The sequence below is a fragment of the Scophthalmus maximus genome, chromosome 18 (genome assembly GCF_022379125.1).
Source record: "Scophthalmus maximus strain ysfricsl-2021 chromosome 18, ASM2237912v1, whole genome shotgun sequence".
Lineage (NCBI taxonomy): Eukaryota > Metazoa > Chordata > Actinopteri > Pleuronectiformes > Scophthalmidae > Scophthalmus > Scophthalmus maximus.
This window is the reverse complement of record NC_061532.1, coordinates 11,761,322-11,782,737: the sequence shown is the minus strand read 5'-3', so window position 1 is coordinate 11,782,737 and position 21,416 is coordinate 11,761,322. Positions and strand designations below refer to the sequence as shown.

The following is a 21,416-nucleotide window of genomic DNA, read 5'->3' as shown; positions in this document are numbered from 1 at the left end:
GTTTTCTAAATTTTAAAAACGAAAAATTGTTCACTACTGTATGTAAACGTTTGTGGGTGTTTTCTTGTATTGAAAGAGGTTAAAGCTTTTTTCACATGCTTCGTATTTAGAATATTTTGAGACATTTGTGGGCTTATGATAACCTGCATTTGCTACCACGTAGCCCTATTATCAATAACTTTATGTTAAAGAAGTGTAGGTGAGCTCAATCTCACCCAAACTAAAGGTTGAAAGTTAATTTTTTTACTCGGCGTCTTTTTTACTCTTATTTTGAAAGGCAGACCCGCTCAGCCAATCAGGTCCGAGCTTTACATAACCGGAAGCGCTGTTATGAAAACAGCGAAAAAGAGCTGCACCCTCTCACAGCTGAGAACAGGCGCGTGGGTTCACAACAAGGTGTTTATGACTTTTCACTTTCTAACTTCTGTTACTTGTCAACTTGCAGGATGTCAGGTGTGTGTAAATAAAAGCGTTAAAGTCTGATGTTGAAAAATGACTTTGCCTGACTCATTCTCCAAGATGCGTTCGTTAAATAAGTGGTGTCATGTGACTTGATTCGCGGCAGTTAAACACCTGTGAGGTTTCACACTCTGATTCCACTTGTGATCGTTTGCAGTGTCTGTCGGTGATTGTGAGTTTCGACCAGCTGATCACCATCATGCTGAAAACCGTGGGACAAGCGCTCTTCTCGACGGGACTGCAGAATCCAAGATTCACCGCCGAGGAGAAGAAGGTAAATGTTTTGCCAGATGACCTTGTAAAAAAAAGGGTTAGAAGCAAACTGCATTAAACCTTTGGCCCGATGATGCTGACCGACTGTTGTTTGTGTCACGGGACGAGAACAGCTGAGATAAATATGAAAACTAATCTACAAAATCTCTGACAAAAAACATGTTGAGCATTGTCTGATATCAGTTTTTAAATTAGCTCATTTGTTGCCTGACATCAGTTGTTGGCCTGTCCACTATTCACTGTAAACACATTTTTATAGAAAATAAACAAAAAAAATCAGTTGGCAGATTATATATATCGACATACTGTTATCGGTGTTTATGTTTGCCCGTATGCGCAGATTCGAAAACTTTTATTTGCCAGAATAAACAATGCAGAAAAGATGTGCATTTATTGCATGTTGTGTTATGTTTTATATTAAAATATATATATATTTTTGACACTATTTTCAAGTTCTATGTTTTTAGTTGTTATGTTTTCTTTTTATTTATAGATATTTATAAAAAGGTTAAACTGTGAAATATTTGCCTCAATTACATTTCTTTGTCATAATGGTTTGATAACATCTTGGGAAATGAATCATATCCCCGATATATCGGTATAGAAATCTTTTACTCCATGATATCTGTATCAGCATAAATCCAAAATCCCCCCTAAAAAAGACAAAACTGTCTACATATGTAAGATAAATTATTGTAGAAATTATCCATTTGAATACATATGATAAAATGCACTAAAAAATGACAAAAAAGATGTAACTAACTTTCTTTTCATGACCCCATCGGATCTGACTTTTTTTAATAAAAAGGAGTGTGTCTCGTGTTTTTCCAGGGACAAGACTATGAGATCCGCACCTACCAGGCCACAAAGTGGGTCAGCACGTCTGTGAGCGGGATGGAGCAGAACCTGGCCTTGAGCACCGGCTTCCGCCGGCTCTTCAGCTACATCCAGGGCAACAACCACAACAGTGAGTCGCTGAAAGGCCACTTGTAATATTCTTTATTCTGTTGAGGGTTATATATTTTGGGGTGGCGATGCTGATACCGATATTGGGGACTAAACCATTTTTTTATATATATGTAATTGATATGTTACAGTTTAACCATAAACTTTGGCATAAATAAATGAAAACACAAATTCAACCAAATGTATAGAACTTGCAATCTGAAAATAAACAGATTTCAAACAAAATCTAAACATAAATGTGCATCTTTTCTGTATTGTTTATTCAGTGAAATAAAAGTGTGCACGTCTGCAAACATAAACTCCGATACCCGTTTGTTTGGGAAAGGCTGCAATCGGCTGATTTCTATTGGCCAGTTGATGAATAGGTCGGGGCTCTACTTTGTGAGGCTCTTAGTTTGTGTTGTTGTAAAAGCAAAGTGGTAAACTTGAAGTAAAATAAAACTTTGATTGAACACAATAACAATGTCACGGGAATAAAGTTAATGTGTTGCAGAATAAAATTATGGATTAACCTTATACAGTAGCTCAAAACAAGGGGGAGGTGTGATGAATAAATGCAAAAGAGAAAGTGCACTTTAGTTCTTGCTCAGCAGTTTGTCACAGCGGCACCACCGCCTTTGTCTCACTCAGCAGTTTACACACACAGCGTTATTTATGAGAATATATATTGTTTGTGCAGTTGCCTAGTGAGGTGTTCAGTGTGAGGAGTGTGGGGTCCAGAAAAAACAAAACACGGTGTTTTAATCCGCTACAGCTGTCACACACACACACACACACACACACACACACACACACACACACACACACACACACACACACACACACACACACACACACACACACACACACACACACACACACACACACACACACACACACAGGATATATGGCCACCATCTGCTAAGGTGTTATGAGCTGTTACGTGAAGATTCCTGACAACTGTGCATCTTACACAAGCTGACTACACTTCAGCAAGATCATTTTAAAAATATATATTTACATATTGTCACTTCAGAGGTCAAAGTGGAGATGACGGCCCCTGTGTCTTGCCGCGTCGACCCGGGCGCCGGTCCTGCGTGCGAATCTCAGTTCACCGTGTCCTTCTACATCCCAGAGGAGCACCAGGACAGTCCACCAGAGCCAGGCGACCCACAGGTGTTTGTGGAGCACAGGAAAGAGTTCACAGCCTATGTCAGGTTAGCGTGGAACCAAATCCTTAAAAGATAACAGGTTTCAACGTTAATTCAAGCTGACAGGGAGAACTGAAGACTTTCATTCGTGCTTCCCTTCCAGGACGTACAGCGGCTTCTCCAATGACGACATGAAGCGTGCGGAGCTGCTGAAGCTCCTGGAGAGCCTGCAGCGGGACGGCGTCCCGTTCGTGGACAAGCCGTTCTACACAGCCGGGTACGACAGCCCCTTCAAACTGACCAACCGCAGGAACGAGGTCTGGGTCCTGAAGGAGGAAGAGCAGCACTAGAGAGTTCAAAAGGTCACGCAGCAACTGACACTGCAAAACATCACTGCAGCGATGAGGGATAAAGATTTTTTACATGATCCATCTTTTACAACACTTGATAAATTCCACAGCTCTAATCAATGAAATATGATGAATTAAGCTTTAAAGGTCATTTTAACGAGCAAATATTTTATTTTTTTTACATATATTTCAATTTTCTAACTGTGTATTGGTTTACATTCTGAATACTTACTGAATAAGTTTCACTGTACGTCTGGATAAAGTGACTGAACACAAAACAAAGTGAGCTCCAACCAACAGGCCATTTAACATCAGTGAAGCTGGAGTGAAAAATCTGTCCAGCACAGGGAGTCGTGTGGCCCTGTTTACCTCTTTTGGTTTGTGTTAAAAATTACAATACTTCTCAGCGTTCTTTTGATTCTTAAAGGTTAAAAAAGGTGCACTTAAAATTTCAAATATTTCGTGAGGGACTCTCTGCTAACGCCAAATTCATTTACTATACTTACTGTACATAAAAGGCATTATTGGTCAACATGAGTGTTTATGTAAAGCCGACAGGAGAGTTGATGAAGGTATGTGACGCTGAATTTGACTACAATTATTCCTTGTAGAAGAGAAAAATCACCTACTGTCACGTCACTGACCTCTCGTCATCTGGCTTTTTTTATTAGAAACAAACATAGATGATTGAAGGTCTGTGCAGTTTGTTGTGGTTTAAACTCCCAACATTTTTGGTGCCTTGCGGATGTAACATATCAACAGTCAGTTACAAGCAAACATAATCACTATGCCTTTTGTTTTAAACATGTAATCATATTAACAATTATATTTTTAGCTCCTGTCATTCCAGGAATTGCGTTATTGATTTTGAAGAAGGGAAGCAATATGGTTCTTGATGAGGGAAAGATGACATAAGCACTGCGCTAATATAAGAATCGTGGGAAATATTACCTACTTACCTATGATTTTCTGTTTAGTATCATCAATAATAAATATAACTCATCAGATGATCGATTACCCTGGTTATTTATTACAACCATCCGTCCTGTGTAATTATATTCTTGTCATTCCCATTTCATGTTTAGGGTTTTTTTTGTTTTTTGTTTTTACAGAGTGCTTCATCGTGAGTTGTTTATCTGTAGCTGATAAAGTTGCGACCGTCCTCCACTCTCTGTTGGACGTGACCTTTTCGTCAGTCATATGAAATCCTCCTCGTCACTGTCAGGTCCATGTCTGCTGAGTCGGCCATTTTATTTGTGGCAGAATTGTTCCCAATATCATGTTCAGGCACTCAGCAGAAGTGATATCTTTTTCTTTTTTTAATCATACACACACACACACACACACACACACACACACACACACTCTTTCTCTCTCGTGTCTTCACCTTTGTCTGTCGTTGATCTCTCACCAGATTGATCTCATTGTGTTCGATGAGGTGAAACTGTGGATGGGGAATGTAAGATGAGGCTGGTTTTTATTTTTTATTTTGGTTTTATTCCCCCCCCCAGCCGACTGTACAGAAATGTGCAGTGGGCAGAGTAATGCACTTTTTAAAGGCCATGTGATTAATAATTATCTCTTACTAGTTTAAGGTTCTAGTTTATCCCATTATCGCAAATTAGGCTATTAACTATTTCCAAAGCATATTTTGATATATTGTATTCATTCCATCCAGACTGCAACTGGATTCCATTCATTTTACTTTGTCAGCAATGTAAAGTGTGTTTTTGTCCACTAGGGTGCCGTAACATGGAAAGCTACTGGTGCAGTTCTTTTCGGGCCCTTTTCCGTTTCAACACCAATGTGTGTTTAACAGGTGTAAATGTAAATACTGCACTTTGTGATAAAATGACAGAGGCAGCGCCCGTGGACCTGAGTCATTCTACAAACTCACTTCAGGCGCCGAAACACAGTGATAAATATTCTGCTCCTGGCTTCTCTTCTGTTCCAAGTCAAGACAATTGATCTGTCTGTGTCTGCGTCTTGTTCGGATACTGAAGAAGAGGGTCTGGAATATAAGAGGAAATACACCGGAGTGTCAATAGTGTGATCACGGCCGGGAGGAGATGGTATTGATCTGTGTCTGACAGGCAGGTGGACTCGGTGTTTGTGGAGCGTCAGAGAGCAGCTGACTCTGCTCAATCTGAGGCGGAGCCACTTCATTGAAAATACTAAAAGGCCGACTGTGCGTCTGCTCACGGGAGTCGATGCTCGTCATTAAAATGGCAGCAGCGACCTGCTGGGCATGTCGACAGGTTGTGGTGTACAGTAACAAGAAGACCACGCAACTGGAAGTCAGAGACTCACGACTGTTTCAACCGTGGAAAGGTCTATTATGGGCTGAGCCTGGGATTCTCTGTGTGTGTGTCCTAATGGGATGTCCAGAAGGGGACATAACTGATGACCCTGCGGGGAGGAGGGGTGAATGATGGCCTCTGGAGTTTTCCAGATGACGGACGAGTGTGGGTGCCATGGCCATAATGGATTAGGCCGTGAATCATCCAGAGGAAGAGAAACGACACGGAGACCAGCTCTTTAAATATCAGCTTGTTTTTCGTTGTTGTTTTTATTACACAGACATACACGAGAGCATCAGCAGCAGTCTGCCTTCAGCTCCACTTTTTCACAAGCTCTTTGCGATTGAGACGTGTCCTGTCACGGGGGGGGGGACGAGCCCCGAGCCCCCTCGGAGTGGTCAATCATGGGCAGACGGGAGCCGGAGACTCTCTGGTCACAGGTGATTAAACCACAGGGTGTGATGGCTGTTAAGAGGTTACGAGGTCTCACGCCTGTCACCTCAGTTCACGTCTCTAAAGAGCAGCACGTTCACTCAGCCGTGAGCACCAGTGTGGGATTTGACTCAAGATCAAGGGGCAGAAAAAGGTTTAAGCATAAATATTTGACATTATTGCATTTATTTCTTTTTAAAGAAATGAATGTCCTGGTGGGATCAGCGTAGTGAATGTGGCCCTCGTCTCCGCTCGTCCTGCTTGTTGACTCTTCACTGTACTGCGACCCTGCTGTGTGAAAATAAATAATCTACAAAGAGGAACCCACTCCCTTCCAGCAAACACAGGGCTCAAAAAAAAAAGTACAAATACTTCTGAAAATAAGTGAAACTGTTATGTAAAACTCTTTTCTCTATGTATTTACATACAGAAACATATAAAACTGAAAAGGGAGAGACTTAGCAGAAGGGTCAACCGCATTTCAGAAATCATTTTTAAGCCCTAAAAGGTTCTAGTGGGACTCGGCGAACGGTCGGGCCGTATATGTGTGTCACACTCTCAGATTGTGTTCGCGTCCAAATGAACGGCCGGCTGCACTTCCCTTCTTTCAGCTCTTTGGTAAACCGACACGACCCGCACAGCATCATCAGCGTCGCCACCGATGTCCTTTTCTAGATTTTCCATCTACAGATTGATTCTTAACTCTCAAACACAAGTCTTGACACCACTTGTTTATTAAAAGCAATCTTTAAAACATACTTCTTAAAGTCACAAACAAAGAAGAGACCTATGGACAGTGCAAAAAAAAAAAATCTACAAACTAAAGTCAATTGATAGAGGTCTTATGAGTCTGTGTAAATTAGCCGTTTTGGTTGAGGCTTTGTATCAGCAACCGTTGTCGACTTCCTGCCCGTCACTAGGTGGCAGCACTACGCCCTCAGCACTTTCCGCTGACCATTTTTTTGAAAAACACCCGAACTCTGCAAACTAAAACCACTGAACCGTAAGAGCCTGAAGCAAAAACCTGGCGCCAACTGCGACTGAAGTTGTACTGCGGAGCTGCGTGTTGTACCACCTCCAGCTCTTTCCATGACAGGACCGGCTGTTTGAATCCGACGTTCGCAGGCCGCGGTGCTGTCACACACTTTTCCAGAGCCAACGGGAGAGAAGCAGAGGCGCATCTTTACATTCCACTCTTTCCAACTGCCTAGCTACAATAGCACCACAGCAGCGAAGTTAATAAAACAACTTGTGACTTCTCAATTCCTTCTGTTCACCTTTAGTTTGCCATCTGAATCTTGTCTTTAACAGAAACTAGCGGACTCCTGCATGTTAAAGGACAGGGTGAAGTTAAAATGAAAAATAAAACAAATAGAAAACAAACTAAGAACACCAGGCGTAAAAGAAACACAATTCTTTTAACACAGAGGGTGAGTCACCAAACGGAGGAGAGGAGGAGAATCATGGGAAAAGCTGCAGCACTAACATTTCTCCACCTCAGATCAAGGTCAGCTCGGAGCGGTGGTGGGGCGACCTCTGACCTCACACCAGGGCCTGACATGTCCACTCCCTCAGAGGCAGTGTGGAGGAGGCGGGGCTGGAGGAGGGTGTGTCTAGAGGGCCGTCCTATTGGCCCCTGCCCCCTACCTGGTTACGACGAATGAGTTCCGCTCCCTGAATCGACGGGGCAGTTCCTCGCTCTCTAACTGCTGCTCTCTCCAGATAAAGTGCCGTTGGAGCCTTTGAGCAAGGGGCGAGCGTGGATGGCGGCTCCAGACAGAGTTTCTGCAGTGTCCCCGTATTCGCTCTCGGCCAACTCCCCCTCACGTTCGCAGATTACTGTCATTGGGCTGCTGAGGATTCGGCAGCGCGCATTGTACTTGCTGCTGGCGGCCGAGGGCGGCGTGCGAGAGCGCCCGTACCTAAACCCGCTCATTGAAAAGGACGGCGAAGTCGGCGAGGACAGAGCCAAGGCCTCGTAGCGGCTCCACTCGTCTGTCGCCCGTTTACTGCGGCCGGGGGAGGCGCAGGGGCTGTGCGGGGTGGTCGGCGGGGAGGGCGAAGCAGCGGGGGAGTCCAACTCCGACTCGGACCGCGTTCGCTGGAAGCGAGGGTCGGTGGAGCGGAGCATCTCGGTAGCGGACATCCTGAAGCTGGTCTCCGAGCGGCTGCCCTTCTTGAGGAGAAGGGCCTTGAAGGTGTCGCTGCTGGTGGCCGACTTGCGGAGGTTGCGTTGGATGGAGCCCGACTGCCGCGCCAGAGAGGACGCCGCCCCCGGGGACGTGGCCGTAGGGGTGGCGGGCGGAGACTGTGGCTGGCTCCCAGCTCGGGACTTGTCCTCGTCAGACTCCTTGCGACCCAGGATCTTGCGCTTTGACCTGGGAAAAGATGCGGACAACCAGATTAATGACGTGCTTGTGGAAATTCTGCGGGGTGAAAGAGCGCAAGCTAAGTAGAAAATCAATTAGGAGAAAAATGCAAGCGTTGGGGGGCCACTTTGTCAGGAAATCAAGTTGAATTATTCAGATGAAAATTAGGCTGCAGCATATGAGAGTTCATTCATGTCGGGAGGAAGCCCAGTCCAGCCTTGTGTCTGTTCAGTTGTCATAGCTAGAAAACAAAAAACCTGCACTTAAAATACTCGTCCCACACGCCTCAAATCTTTGTCCCAAATTTGCCATATGTCCGCTCTGCCCCCGGCGATCACACGTCACGGCACGCATCCTAAAAAAAAGTTGTGCACGAAGGAGAACTGCGTGGTGCCGATGCTCAGAAAAGTAAAAGGTAGAGCAATGAGAAATTACACATTTTCGTTTGAAATGTTTTTTTTCTTACAAGAGAAGCTGCAGACGATGCGACTCTGCAAGGAAGCTCAGAGGCGGCACAATGAAATGAATCAAAAACACAAACTGGGCGAAGTGCCCAAAGCAGCTTTAATCGCGCACGGACAACTCAGCCTCCTCTCAGCATGGGGCATCAGAGAAGTTGGCTGCACCACTTTGCCCACGCTGCCTATAACTCCTGCACCAAAGCATCGCAATAAAGCTGCAACTGACAGAATACAGGGGATTAGGGTAGCAGGGAAAGAGCCTTATTAATCTGCAGTACAGGGGGGTTGCCCTATGGGATTACTGCACATAATCCAAAGGTAGCATGACAGATACAAGGCTTGCTAATTAAAGGGAAGAGGGGCTACTTGCCACTTCGCACCTCTCTAGAAAGGACGCACCCACCCGCTGCATGCCCTCTCTGCAGGGGAGGAGAGGGGAGGACAGACACGAGTAACGGCATGAAACATACAGATTGTACGATGACAGAGAGAGAAGAGGGAGATTTGATGCTGAAGGGAAAAGGAGGAATGGAGGACACAAAATCCTTAATCCTCAGATTAGATTTACAGAAATAAGTTCTCCCACAGAGGACAAATAACCTGGAGAAGGTCAGACGAGAGCGAGGACTGGAGGATTCAAACGGTTTGAGGCAGCCTTCTGGTTCAGCCTGCGAAAAATGCGTCTGTGCCCTAAATTCAACCTCCATCTCGCATTGTCCCCCGTGAGCTTCCTCGCCACACCAGCGTTACGTAAGATTCTTTTTTTTTCTCTCACACACCTGAAATCAGTCGACCAAGACGGCTCCACACCGGCAAACGCACACACGCATGCACGCACGCACACACACACACAGATGGGCAGCAATAGCGATCTGGGTTACAGAGGTAAACAGTGCTGCAGTATGAGACACGGCTTGATCGATCTCTTGGCTATATTACATTTTGGTTCGTATCTCCCTCCGGAGAAGTTGTATTTTCTGCTGCATCTGCGAAGACATTTCATTCAAGGTTTTCATCATTCTCTGTTTTCCCAGAGAGAGACAGAGATGGAGAGAGAGGGAACACAGGGAATGTGGAAGTGAAATGACAGGGAAAATTTTAAAAAAGTATTGAGCAGGTGAGAAGGGGGGAGGAACCACATCAGAGAGGTGAAGAATAAAGGAGCGAGAGATATTGATTTAATTCCCCAGTTCTTACAAATGAATAGCTGAGTGTTTCCTTCAGTTATTAATTCTCCGTAATTAATAACTGAAGGATACAGCAGACGTCCATCATCATTATTCTCTATTTTCTGCACGTGAGCTCAGTAGAGCTGCTAAACAGACAACTCAACAGAGAGATTTACACACGTGTGTACTCGCACAATCTTCACATCTAACAGCACAATAAATCAGAAATTGCACACATGACACGTGCTCCATAAATACACAGACAAAATCCCATGAAATGAAATCCTGTGATGCTCAGGCGAACCCCCGGACGGCTGCTGCTGCACGTGACCGTGACACACAGACTGGCAGGCTGCATGAGAAATTTATGTGCGCTCCCTTTTCGAGCACGTATGCAATGTATGTCAGATACCGCAGAGCAGAAAACGGAGTGAGAGAGGGAGAAAAGAGGGAAAACACAAGCCTGGCCTCTCAAGTGGCCTCTAACCCAGATTAGGGCCAGAGGGTGTCGAGTTGTTAAATAATTGATGAAGTAACAGCTTCTTTTTTTCCCCTCAAATGTGACTTCACGAACACAGATGTCATGATAAACATTACCATGGACTCATATTGCTTCCTAAATAGTTGCCTCTACGTTGCTTTTTCAGTGGCCAGGAACAGAGTTTTTTAAAAAGCCCACTCTTCTCCTGACCTGATAGAGACCCCAGAGACCTGCTGTTTTGACAGATGTGTGCGCATGCAGATGGGATCGCGCTCGGTAAAGTTATGACTGAGAGATGGAGGGCAGGAAGAGGAGGAGAGGATGATGGGAGGAGGGGGGGATGGAGATGGAGATATGGGTTGAAGGGTGAAAGGGGAGCTTAAGAGTTCAGGGTGATTCATTGTGGTTTATGGGGAGGGGGAGATCCTGACAGAGAGAGAGACGGGGGGACTAGAGAGAAAAACAAACAAATAGAAAGAGGAATGACAAGAGCACTAGAGAGAAAATAAACTCGCTCCTGTGGAATAAATTATTTATCGGGGAGTAGAAACGGTTGAGGAGCGATGATGGGAGTGACAAGAGGCGTGAGAAGAGCGAAGCGCATCGTGGTACCTGTGAATGGCGGCAAAGAGGTCCTCGGTGGTTCTGGGCCGCGTGGGAGAGGGGGTCACCATGTTCTGCTCGGACGCCCCGTTGGCTGACGGGGCCGGAGACGATTCAGCCGTCCTGGAGTCGAACACTTCACCTGAACACAGAGGAACACGCACGTTACAAACACACATGCAGACGTGTACTTTTGGTTGCACACACACACTCGTGAATCCACCGTCCCGTCGCATTAACCTGGCAGGCTATGAAATCTGAAGTGCTACCAGGTAGGTGCGGGACTGTCTTCTTACATTCTCGCTCTGTCTCTGGATTCCCTCTCCTTTCTTCTCCTCTAGTTCAGCCTCTTTTCTCCTCCTCCTCCTCCTCTCAACGACCACACTCACGTCTGCGCTCCGACTGCCTGAGCCGCTGCAGGCAGCCTCTCTTTACGCTCTCCCCATCCTCCCCTTCATCCCTTACCAGATCTGTTCCCCTCCCCTCCAGATATGACCGAGCCCCTCCCCCCCGCTCCCCCCAACAACGACAAGCATCTCCCCTGGGACAGTTTGGCCCCCTCCCTTACCCTCAGAGAGAGAGAGAAGGGAGCGGGACGGCAAGAGAGAGAGAGAGAGAAAGAGAGAGAGAGGGGCTAAGTAGGACGGACTGAAGATAAGAAATTTGACAGAAAAGAAGAGGGAAAAGGCAGACAGGCAAAAATTGATATTTAGAAATAAGGATGGATGGCAGACATGAGTCGAGTAGACAGTGGGGGCTCACGTTTGTGTGTGTGGGAAACACAATGCGGGAAAAACCTAGGGACAGCGCAACCACAAGAGATATCTGCATATAAATATAAAGGGATGAGTGGAAGAGGGCGAGCGAGGGAGGGAGGATAAATTCGAGCGGCTGCAGCTCTGCTGTCCCAGTGATAAGCCGTCTCTTCTGAGCCATTTTCACAGTTTTCAAACCTATAAAAGCTCGTGGTTTCAAGTTCGGCTTCTTCGCTTCGGGGGGCAAAATACATTTCACAGCTGGCCGAGGAGCTGGCAGCAGGCAACCGCATGACTTCTAACAAAGTAAGATGATGGTTTAACTCGGAAGTAAAAAGGTTGTTTAAGAGTCGGTACATTTCTAACTTAGGTTTGGTGAAAAAGCACAGTAAAAGAAGACTCACCTGCGTCGTCCTCCTTGGAGCTGATGGATCCAGTCGTGCTGCTCGTTCCATCACCGTCCTCGTCTTCCTCATCGTAGGCCTCTCCATTGCTACACGGTCCGTTGTCCAGACTCGTCTCCTGGCAGACAGGAGTAGAGATTCTGGACTCGTCCTGGATTTCAGTGGATGCTTCACTGCTCCCAGCTAATGGCTCTGAAATCTCCTCCTGTTGCTGGCTCTCCTCCTCTCTCTCCTCTTTCTTTGTCTGTCCCTGCAGAGCATCCACTTGGTCTTCTGTTTGGGACAGGCTGGTTATAGTCTGAGCTGGAACCTGTTCGTCGATTAGTTTGGTGCTAAATGGTGGGAGAAAAGAGAGTTTGGGTTTCTTGGAGACAGCTGGGGGCTTCTGTTTGACGGGGGAGCTCCGGGACATCTGTGGGGGACTTGGCAGTGATTCCTGCTCTTCATCATAATCTTTTCCGCTTGAAAGAGTGTAACTCTGATCCGCAGCTTTCCCGTTTGAGACGGCACTGTCTGGTGTCTCATCTGTGTCGCTGCAGTCAAATGACAACTCTTCTAAGAGCTTTGACACAGGCGATGGTGAGGAATTGCGGAAATCTTCTTCTGGGGAGCTGTTAAACACGGGTAACACAGTAGAATGCAGCTGGGAGTGAGATCTCTCCAGCTTCTGGGACTGTAGACTCCGAGGGAGGTCCGCCCATGTTTCCTGAGCTGTGACGTGGTCTGATTTGCCATTAATATCCTTCTCTGGCCTCTTGATTGACCGTAGCTGAACACTCTGAAGTGCAAACGGGGTAATCAGAGGCTTAGGGCTGTCGGGAGTAGCTGGTTTAGCAGCATCCTTCACTGCCTTCACGAGGGATGGGTAGGAGGAAGGTGGAACAAAAGTAGGCAGTGGAGGAGGTGGAGGGGGTCCACAGGAGGGCATCGGAGGAGGAGGCGGGGGAGGACTGAAGCTCCCATTGTAGGACAAACTGGGGTGGATTAGTGTTTCAGGGGATGGAGGAGGGGGAAATTCTGGGGAGGTGGAACAAGCAGGGAGCGGGGTCAGAGAGGTTCCCCGTGGAGTGGTTGGTAACGGGGGAGCTGGTGGAGGGGTGGTGGAACCTGCGGTCGCACTTGGTGGAAGAGGGGCTGGGAAGGGTGGAGGTGGGCTGAGAGGGGTGTTGGGAGCTGAGGAGGAGAGGGGTAGGGGTGAAGGACCTGAGCTCTTCAGTGAGTCCGAGGTGTTGGAGGAGAGGGAGGTGGAAGAGGAGGACATGGATACAGAGGAGAGGAGAGATGACTTCCTCTCGGGCACTTTTGGCTTTGGCCGGCCAGAGGGAGACATGGACCTGACTAATGACGGCACCGGGGTTCCAGCCGTGGGCGTGTTGGACTGGCTGGAGTAGCCGCTAGACGGGGAGGTCAGTCTGTGCACCCTATCCGGAGAGGAGGCTGACGTTTTGGGCTTCACAGCCACCCCTCGCTCCTTCCCTGGAGCCCCAGGCGCCTGGCTGTTGCTGTGAATCTCACCTCCGTCCTGCAGTTCACCCCTGTGAGCCCCAGCTGGCATGTTATCTGTGGCTGGAGGGGTCTGCGCCCTCTGGTCTCCATGGTTACGAGGATAGTCCATGTAATAACCCCAGGAATCTGCATAGTCCGAACGCAAGCTGCTGGTGTCGCTGTGAGCGGGCGTCACGTGGCAAAGGGAGTAGACGTTGGACACACCGCCACAGTTTGCATTAGCTGCGAGTGATGCTGCAGAGCTGCCTGCACTGATGCTGCTGTGACTGCGCGGCCGCAGAACCCAGGGGTCATCGTAGTCGCTGCTTGGGCTGTGAGAGGGTGACGACGGTGATGCGCCCTTTCCTTTCCCTCCCCTCAGCCCCATCTGTAGGCTCTGCTGCAAACTGGCAATCAGAGTCTCGTTCAACATGCCGCCGTTCGGTTCGTTAGCACCACTGATGGCACTGACGGCTCCGAGCGGCTTTTTCGCACCAGGCTTTCGTCTCAGAGAGTCTGTACGGGCCGGGGGCAGCGGAGGCTTCTTGGCCTTGCGGAGGGAGATGCTGCGCGATAGAGAGCGGTCACTGTACAAGCTTCCAGAGTCTTCCTGATTGGCCATCTCACGGCACTCGTACATGCTGTGTCTGGTGGCCCGTCCAGCTGCTGCCCCGTGCCCGCTGCCGTGGCTGCGAGAGCGCAGGCCAGAGTCCAGGTGCATGGAGGTGAAGTAGCCGTCATTGTCCTGGGAGTAAACGGAGCTGGAATCAGTAGTGGTCCTGGAGGACAGGTCCAGGCTGCTATACAGCTGGTTGATGGGAGTGGAGCAGCTGGAGGTCAGCGTGCGATGAGGGAGCACCACGTTTTCTGGTGTGTCGTAGATCCACTGCTCCTCCGGCAGACAGGATGGAGGTGTGGGGGCCAAGGTGCTGTGGCTGTGCATGCTACTGTCCGAGTGCCCCGACTCACTAGCGGGCGCTGAGACGACCAGACCGCCCCCCTGTGGTGTATGAGACAGGGTAGATGTGGCCAACGCTGGGAAGGTGGAGCTGTGGGTGAAGGTTGTCGGACTGGAGAGCAGAAGACCAGCGTTGGAGGAAGGAGCCAGACTGAGCGGCCGGGCTGTGGCATAAACTGAGGCTGGGGAGTGGGAGAGGGGACTGGAGGTGTTGAGGGCTATGACCTCAGTGGAGCTCAACAGGGTGGCATTGGGGATGACTGAGGTGGAATAGGCAGCATGTGGCGACACCACACAAGCTGGACCACCACCCCACTCACTGGACTGTGTCCCCCTCACTTCCTGGGACTTGGGCCTGGTCAGGGTTCCTGTCCTTGGGGCGTTTCTCATGTGCACCACTGTATCATCAACCTGAAGCTTTCCAATCTGCCTCTGGGGCGTTGTTTGCCCCTCTGACTTGATGGGGGTGCTGCTATAGATAGGATCAGCGCTGAGGGACACCCTGGCGCCCTGTCGAGGCAGACTGTGGAAACGGGAAAGGTCTCCGTTAAACTGATTGGGCAGCATCAAGATCCCAGAGCTGTCACTGCTGGAGATAGATATACTTCCGGTTGAGGAGGAAGTAGAAATGCCGGCCATCTGAGCCGCGATTCCCTGTCCTCTCTGTGCCCGAATTCTTCTCATGGATGGGGGTACAACCTTTATTTCTTCTGTCTGGCAGCCTGAGTCTCTGGTCTCTGAACGTCGGAGCATTGAGTTGACGCTCCCCACACGGCCCAAAGTGGAGTACTGTCCCGGAATGAACATGGAATGAGGTCGGAGCTCTCCGCCACGTCCTTTTGCTGCTGTCAAAGCAAACATAGAAAAAAAGGTAAATGTGTGATTGATCAAAGAATCTCCTGTTTTCTTTTCTTGCTTCACTTCCCTTCTATTTCCCCTCTACCACCTCTTCAGGCACAATGTCTCCTACTGTTTGACTGGACTGTCAGATAAACTGTGGTCACAGGGAAGCTAATTAATTTGATTTGCTGTAACCCTGTTATTAACTTCTGGTCTCTTTGATTAAGGAGGGGAGGATATGAGGGGAGACAGAGGGGAAGAAAGAGTCCATACTACGCTTCCCCTGCAATTCTTGCTCTGGCTCACAGAGAAAAACAGTCTCCTGGGGTCCAGGATGGGCATCTGGTTAGGCACGAGGCACACAACAAACAAGCACATACGTGGACACTAAAACACGCATACAAGGGTGCATGCACATACAGTGGTGACATACAGAATGTGCAGATACAAAGACACACAGAAATGCAGATGAACATAAATCAAAGACACACACTCTGAACATACCGGCTGGAAAACAAACAATTTGAAGAATTGGCTGTAAAACGGGAAAAGATGTCTAGTGTGTCTCCCATCTGTGGCGGCTCTCCTGTTGATGCTCATATTCCAAAAACACTCACTCTCTTCATGTCCTTTCTTCCCTCTTCCTCCCCTTTCTCGCTCTGCCTGAACCACACATGCACTGTTCCTCCTTTGCTAAAAGCTGGAGTGACAGCTTGGCTGCTGCTGCTGCTGCTGCGATGGATTAAGCTGCAGGTCTACAACGGCAGGCAGCACTAGAGCAAAGAGAGGGAGGGATGAGGCACTGGGGCAATTACCCCGGCCCAGTAATCATGACATTCAGACGCGGTCGTCAGCTGGGCACTAACCAGACTTTAAAGCTCTTTTCCTTATCAGTTGATCTTATCGCACAACAGAAATGACATTCTCTTAAAATACTGCTGTCATTCTACAGCTCGGAGACTCGTAAATAAACATCAGCCATGCGGCGCCGTCAGCACAACACAGTGTCAGCTTAGTGGGCTTAGTTTTCGCTTGGACATCCAGCTCAGCTGAGTAACTAAGAGACCTCTGAACCCCTGTGTTTGTCATTTACCCCTCATGTTTGTTATTTGCCCCTCATCTGTTTAAGGATGTTATTCTCTGAAAATGACAGGGGCAGAAGAAGAGGGATTTTATGTGTTCATGATCAGGGGCACACAGTCTCATCAACCAGTACATGTTGTTAAGTAAGACACACATGGGACACGAGCTAAGATTATCAATACGGCCCCAGGATTAAGGCACAGACACAAAATTAACACACACAATTCACACAAATGAGGACGCACAAAGGATTATGAGAGTACAAAGTGAAGTGTGGCAAACCCTGCACTCAACGCCTCCTATGTGAGTTGATAAAAAACAGAAATGTACTGAAAGGGATTTCATAACTCGTTCCTGGCTTTGGACACGCTTAAACAGGGTGGAGGAGAAAAAATGAGGACACTGAAAGAGGGAAAAGACTGAACAGCTGCAGGGCCTTGATCCAACACTGTGGACGTGAATCTACCATTGTCTCCTTCACAATTATGAACAATACTGTTAATTGTCCAGTCAAAATACAGTTATGTTGATGGGAACATGAAAGTATGGTCATAGGAAGTGATGAAAGAAGGAGGGATGCTCGTTCAGAGTGTTGGTATAGGACTGTGGACAGTAGAGGGCAATGTATAACCCCACAGTGATCCATACCTAGCTCCAGGTTGAAGTTTTCAGGCAGCCCTGATATAGTCTTTCTGCGTTTGACCTTCTTGGGCCGACGGGACACGGTGTCAGTGTTAATGAGGGAGCGCCGGATAGTCGCCTGTCGGTCAAACACTGCCCCTGGGAGCCGGGAGGGCGAGAGCAAGGCAGGCGGACACACAGGCAAACAGCAGTCGGTTAGTCGGAAGGCACAAGCTCTTTAACATGCAGTGGGTTTTTTTTGGGGGGGGGGGGGGGGGGGGGGGTTGAATGGAACATGCAATAGGGCAGGAATCCTGATCCTGAAACATTTTCTCACTTTTATCTTGTTGTAGGTTGCCATGCAGATAGTTTTGGATTTATTTGCTCAGATTTTGAGATACAAAAACTTTTCTTAAGCCATCCCAATATAATTTGGGTAACTGGAAATCCAGTTTGTAGTATGCACACAGCAATGGACTAAAGCATTCTTTCAAAAAAGTAATTCCACAGGAAACTGTTGAAACATAGAAATGATTTTTCAGATTCAGTGCTTTGGGCTCCATGAATGAAATCCCTTTCAATGCCATTTTATTGGGGTGAAGTGAGTCTCTAAGGCAAAGAGCTAAACTTATAAATACAAAGTATCTGCAGAGCTGCGATTAGAAGTGAAAATTATTTTTTTTCTTCCCCCTCTGTTATTAGGGTGGAATGACCCTTTAGCCTTTTTAGCCCACCAGCCAAATTTGGGGCCAAAAAACAGACGGATGCAGAAAATGGCAGTAGAACGTTTCTTCACAAAGGTTTGTAAAAAATAAATCCTAAAATGTCTTTTGGCTGATGGTTCAAATTCCATTTCTGAATACGGGTAACTGAGCTGGAAACATACAGTTGAGATATGTGAGTTGTAGAAAACATGCTATTATCACATGCACAGGACAGATATGAGAAAAAACACACACACACACACACACACACACACACACACACACACACACACACACACACACACACACACACACACACACACACACACACACACACACACACACACACACACACTCTTTCACTGCTCTCAATATCCTTCTCCCTCTCAGTCCAGTTTCCCTGAGGGAAGAGCAATATCACACTATGAACTGCTCTGCTTTCTTCTCTCTGACTCGATGGGGACGGCTCGCAGGCGTTAGGGAAATAGAAACTGATATGAGGGCAGATAGTGTCTATCACATTTTATCACGTGTTACCACGTTCTCCCTTTAATTTTACTCTCTGTTTCACAGTAATCTAGAGTGACTGCAGATGAAGTCAACAGTGATTTTATTAACACGGACTGGGGCCACATCATTAGTGTCTGAAGCAATGGGATCCCAGTTAGATTGGTCTTGACACCTTTGAGTCTCTGTACTGTTGTGCATGTGTGTGAGTTCATATCTAATGAGTGAATCATAAGACATATCATACATTGTATTACACTAAACAATAGAGCTGGCTGATTGAGATAAATATATGTGTTAGTGTGTGAGACATGCTCACAAGGGTCCATCTGTCAAACGCCATGTGATATGACATAAAGTCGGTGAAAAGCCTTGACCCTCTGCTAAGCTGTCACACAATTTTCACACAAATGTTCACACACGCTCGCCCACATAAAGGGAGGTGAAGGTCATTCTCTGAGAAGCATGATGGAAGGAGGGAAAATACACAGAGGTGCAGCGGAGGAGGCAGACACCCATGACTGACACATACATTTTTTCCCCTCTGTGGACGACTGGGAACAGTTATTGTTTTCTCTATATCAGCTCGACCACAGGGGGTTGATTGAAGGAGCAGTCCGACCATTTTGCTTGTTTGTAAGACAATTAAATAATGACTAGAAAAGCATGTCTCTGTATTTAAAAAAGGTTGTCCACACTGAAATTTGCAAACTCCCGAAAGTTTTACTTGCATGGTTTGGGGTTTTCCACGAAAAAATATTTTCCATGTCAAAGTTACACAAATAAGACGTTATTGGGAGTTTGCTAATTCGAATGCGCAGACAACCTCTTCTTCGTCTTTGTTTAGCTGCTTCATCTCCTGCCCCTGTACCAATCTGGGGTTAGATTTGCACATTGCTCTCCCTCTTTTTTTGGATCTCTACATTGACCATGATCATCTAATGCTCAGTTAAGGTTCTCATCAGACAAACAAAACAAAATGTGTGATTGATGGTGAGAGGTTAATGATACAGAACGGACACCGTGAATGGATGAGGCCTGATCAAACTCTATGTAGTTTGATGTTTCTCGGTTTCTACTCAAAATGGAACTAGAAGGCCAGGACGTGTGTTTTCCACTACCGACACTAATGGTTTCTACTCACTGGTGGTTGAGATATGGACAACATGGTGGAATGAGTGCAGTTGTCAGGAGACGTGTCATACCTGTGACATTGATGGCAACTATGTCTGTAGGCACGGCCTTGGCTGCCTGCCTCATCTTTTCCTCCGGGGTGGGGAGGGGTGCGCCTTTGTTCCATATCACCTGTCCGTCAACCTCAGACCCCTCCCTTCCTTCGCCCCCTCCCTGTGGGGTCTGAGGCCTCATGGAGACCTGGGATTTGTCATCCTCCACTGATGAAGCTGTGGACTGGACAAAAGAGAGAGGGAGAGATAGTATTAATGAGACGTAACACATGTAGTAAGGGACAGGAGCAGCAAAAAAAGGAGAGAGAGAATAGGGAGTGGACACAGAGAGAAGGGGAGAGGAGAGAAACGAGGAATGAAAAAACTGAAGAAAAGTCAAGTCATTTAGATGACATGGGAGGAGGAGAGGGAGAAATTCAGAGGCGCAGAAAGACAGAAAACATGAAAAGAGTGACAGTGATGAGAGAGAAGAAACATGACGGGGGATAGAAATGGAAAAACATTTGTGTATTGTATTGAATAAGAGCGCAGAACTGATATATAATGAAGAATCTCAAAGTGAAATGTCAAAAGAATATAAGTGGATGTGAGTGGGAATCAAATATTACAGAAATTAATTGTCCAAAGCCATAACTAGCAGATTGTTTGAGAGATATGTTGGCACACACAGACAGACTTTAATATATCACACTGCTGTGACCTTTAGCAACTGGTGGTGCAGTAAACTTGTTTTACAATCAATCAAAGCCAAATTAAAATGCGTATTCTCTTACACACACACACAAACACAGATGAGAGCAAACCAACAGCGCAGTCGGACATGGCAGGAGGAAAACAAACGAGCTACAGTGAGGACAAAGAAGGAGAACGAGAGAGAGAATCACTCATGCGTTAAACCTGCGATCACACACACTACGAGTGGAATTTACTACAGAGACAAAATAGGAAACAATGTTTCCCTGCTGCATCCGGGCATGAAACTGTGTCAACAGCAACATTCAAAATTAATGCCTACGGAAGAAAAACACTGTCAAGGTCCATCTGAGCCTAAATACTTAAATGACAAACCTTTTTTTTATATGAGTACACACCAGATTGACTTCAGAGCACAGTGAGCCCAAAATATCCTGGAATCAGTTTCAGAATCATCAGTCCTCACGAACGCCACGAACCATTGGAATTTGAAAAAATCTTCAGTGTGAGTTTGTTGTTTCAGTCGAGCTTTCCTGCATCTCCCCAAATATTATACCAGCAATCAGTCTCTGTTTCCACTAGTGTTTATCCCGACAATTCAAACCATCAGTCTGGCTAGAAAGGATGGTTAAAAGTGCTTTCATACAGACCACGCATGGATGGATGGGTAAATAAGTGGGAGGCAACGGAGGGGGTTGGGGGGTCGGGCGGTTTGGGAAAAACCCTCAGTCACACAGAATTTGGTGGCTTGTTATTTTGCATCATTTTGGCTCAACCACGAGCCCTGTTTCTTCTTTTGAAGCTGCTGTCAGGCAAAGTTAGGCTCAGTGGCCTCAGGACAACAGGAAGTGATGGGGGGACGCGGACAAACAGAGGAAGAGAGGAAGGGGGTAAGGAAGGCCTATAGGAAGAGCATTGGCTGGAGATCTAAGAGAGGCGGTGAGTGTGTAGAAAGTATAAACATGAATGGCGAGAGATGGAAAACGACAGTTTAGACAGACAACAGCATTTTGTGGAGGTCACGGGTCGAGGCAGGCACGAAATGAGGGGCTGGCCTTCAGAGGCTCCAGGCGAAAAAGGAGGCCCTGATAATTACAGTGAAAGACCCCCCCCCCCCCCCCCCCCCCCCCCCCCGTCAGGAACTCAAATATTGTGTCTAACGGTTTGTGCGTCTGAAATAAAAATG

The 21,416-nt window shown here is 47.1% G+C and overlaps 2 protein-coding genes across 14 annotated transcripts in view; one reads left to right on the top strand and one right to left on the bottom strand.

Moving 5' to 3' along the window:
• Positions 1-20: 20 nt before the first annotated feature.
• On the top strand, positions 21-3,656 carry hebp2 (heme binding protein 2). Its single transcript, XM_035617387.2, has 5 exons — positions 21-396; positions 617-733; positions 1,564-1,699; positions 2,714-2,894; positions 2,992-3,656. Exons 1-5 carry the CDS (start codon positions 331-333, stop codon positions 3,176-3,178), a joined length of 687 nt encoding a protein of 228 aa, XP_035473280.1. The 5' UTR covers positions 21-330; the 3' UTR covers positions 3,179-3,656.
• A 2,059-nt stretch (positions 3,657-5,715) lies between these two features.
• The window catches only part of nhsl1b (NHS-like 1b), a 93,814-nt gene continuing 78,113 nt past the window's right edge, over positions 5,716-21,416 (bottom strand). For 7 of the 13 annotated variants that reach the window (XM_047328672.1, XM_047328666.1, XM_047328675.1 and 4 more), the window contains 6 exons: positions 19,556-19,760; positions 17,167-17,298; positions 12,153-15,440; positions 11,003-11,135; positions 9,121-9,159; positions 5,716-8,288 (listed from right to left, as the gene is read on the bottom strand). In XM_047328672.1, the coding sequence (XP_047184628.1) occupies positions 7,613-8,288; positions 9,121-9,159; positions 11,003-11,135; positions 12,153-15,440; positions 17,167-17,298; positions 19,556-19,760 (4,473 nt within the window). In that variant the 3' untranslated portion in view covers positions 5,716-7,612. The remainder of the gene's footprint in view (positions 8,289-9,120; positions 9,160-11,002; positions 11,136-12,152; positions 15,441-17,166; positions 17,299-19,555; positions 19,761-21,416) is intronic. The other 6 variants (XM_047328667.1, XM_047328674.1, XM_047328669.1 and 3 more) reach the window with 4 other exon arrangements.

What these genes read in the sequence shown, in the direction of transcription:
- hebp2 (XM_035617387.2), top strand. Translation starts at nt 331, where the DNA reads ATGAAAACAGCGAAAAAGAGCTGCACCCTCTCACAGCTGAGAACAGGC. An exon ending in TCACCGCCGAGGAGAAGAAG is followed by an intron (nt 734 to 1,563) that starts GTAAATGTTTTG and finishes GTGTTTTTCCAG; the next exon opens with GGACAAGACTATGAGATCCG. An exon ending in GAGTTCACAGCCTATGTCAG is followed by an intron (nt 2,895 to 2,991) that starts GTTAGCGTGGAA and finishes CTTCCCTTCCAG; the next exon opens with GACGTACAGCGGCTTCTCCA.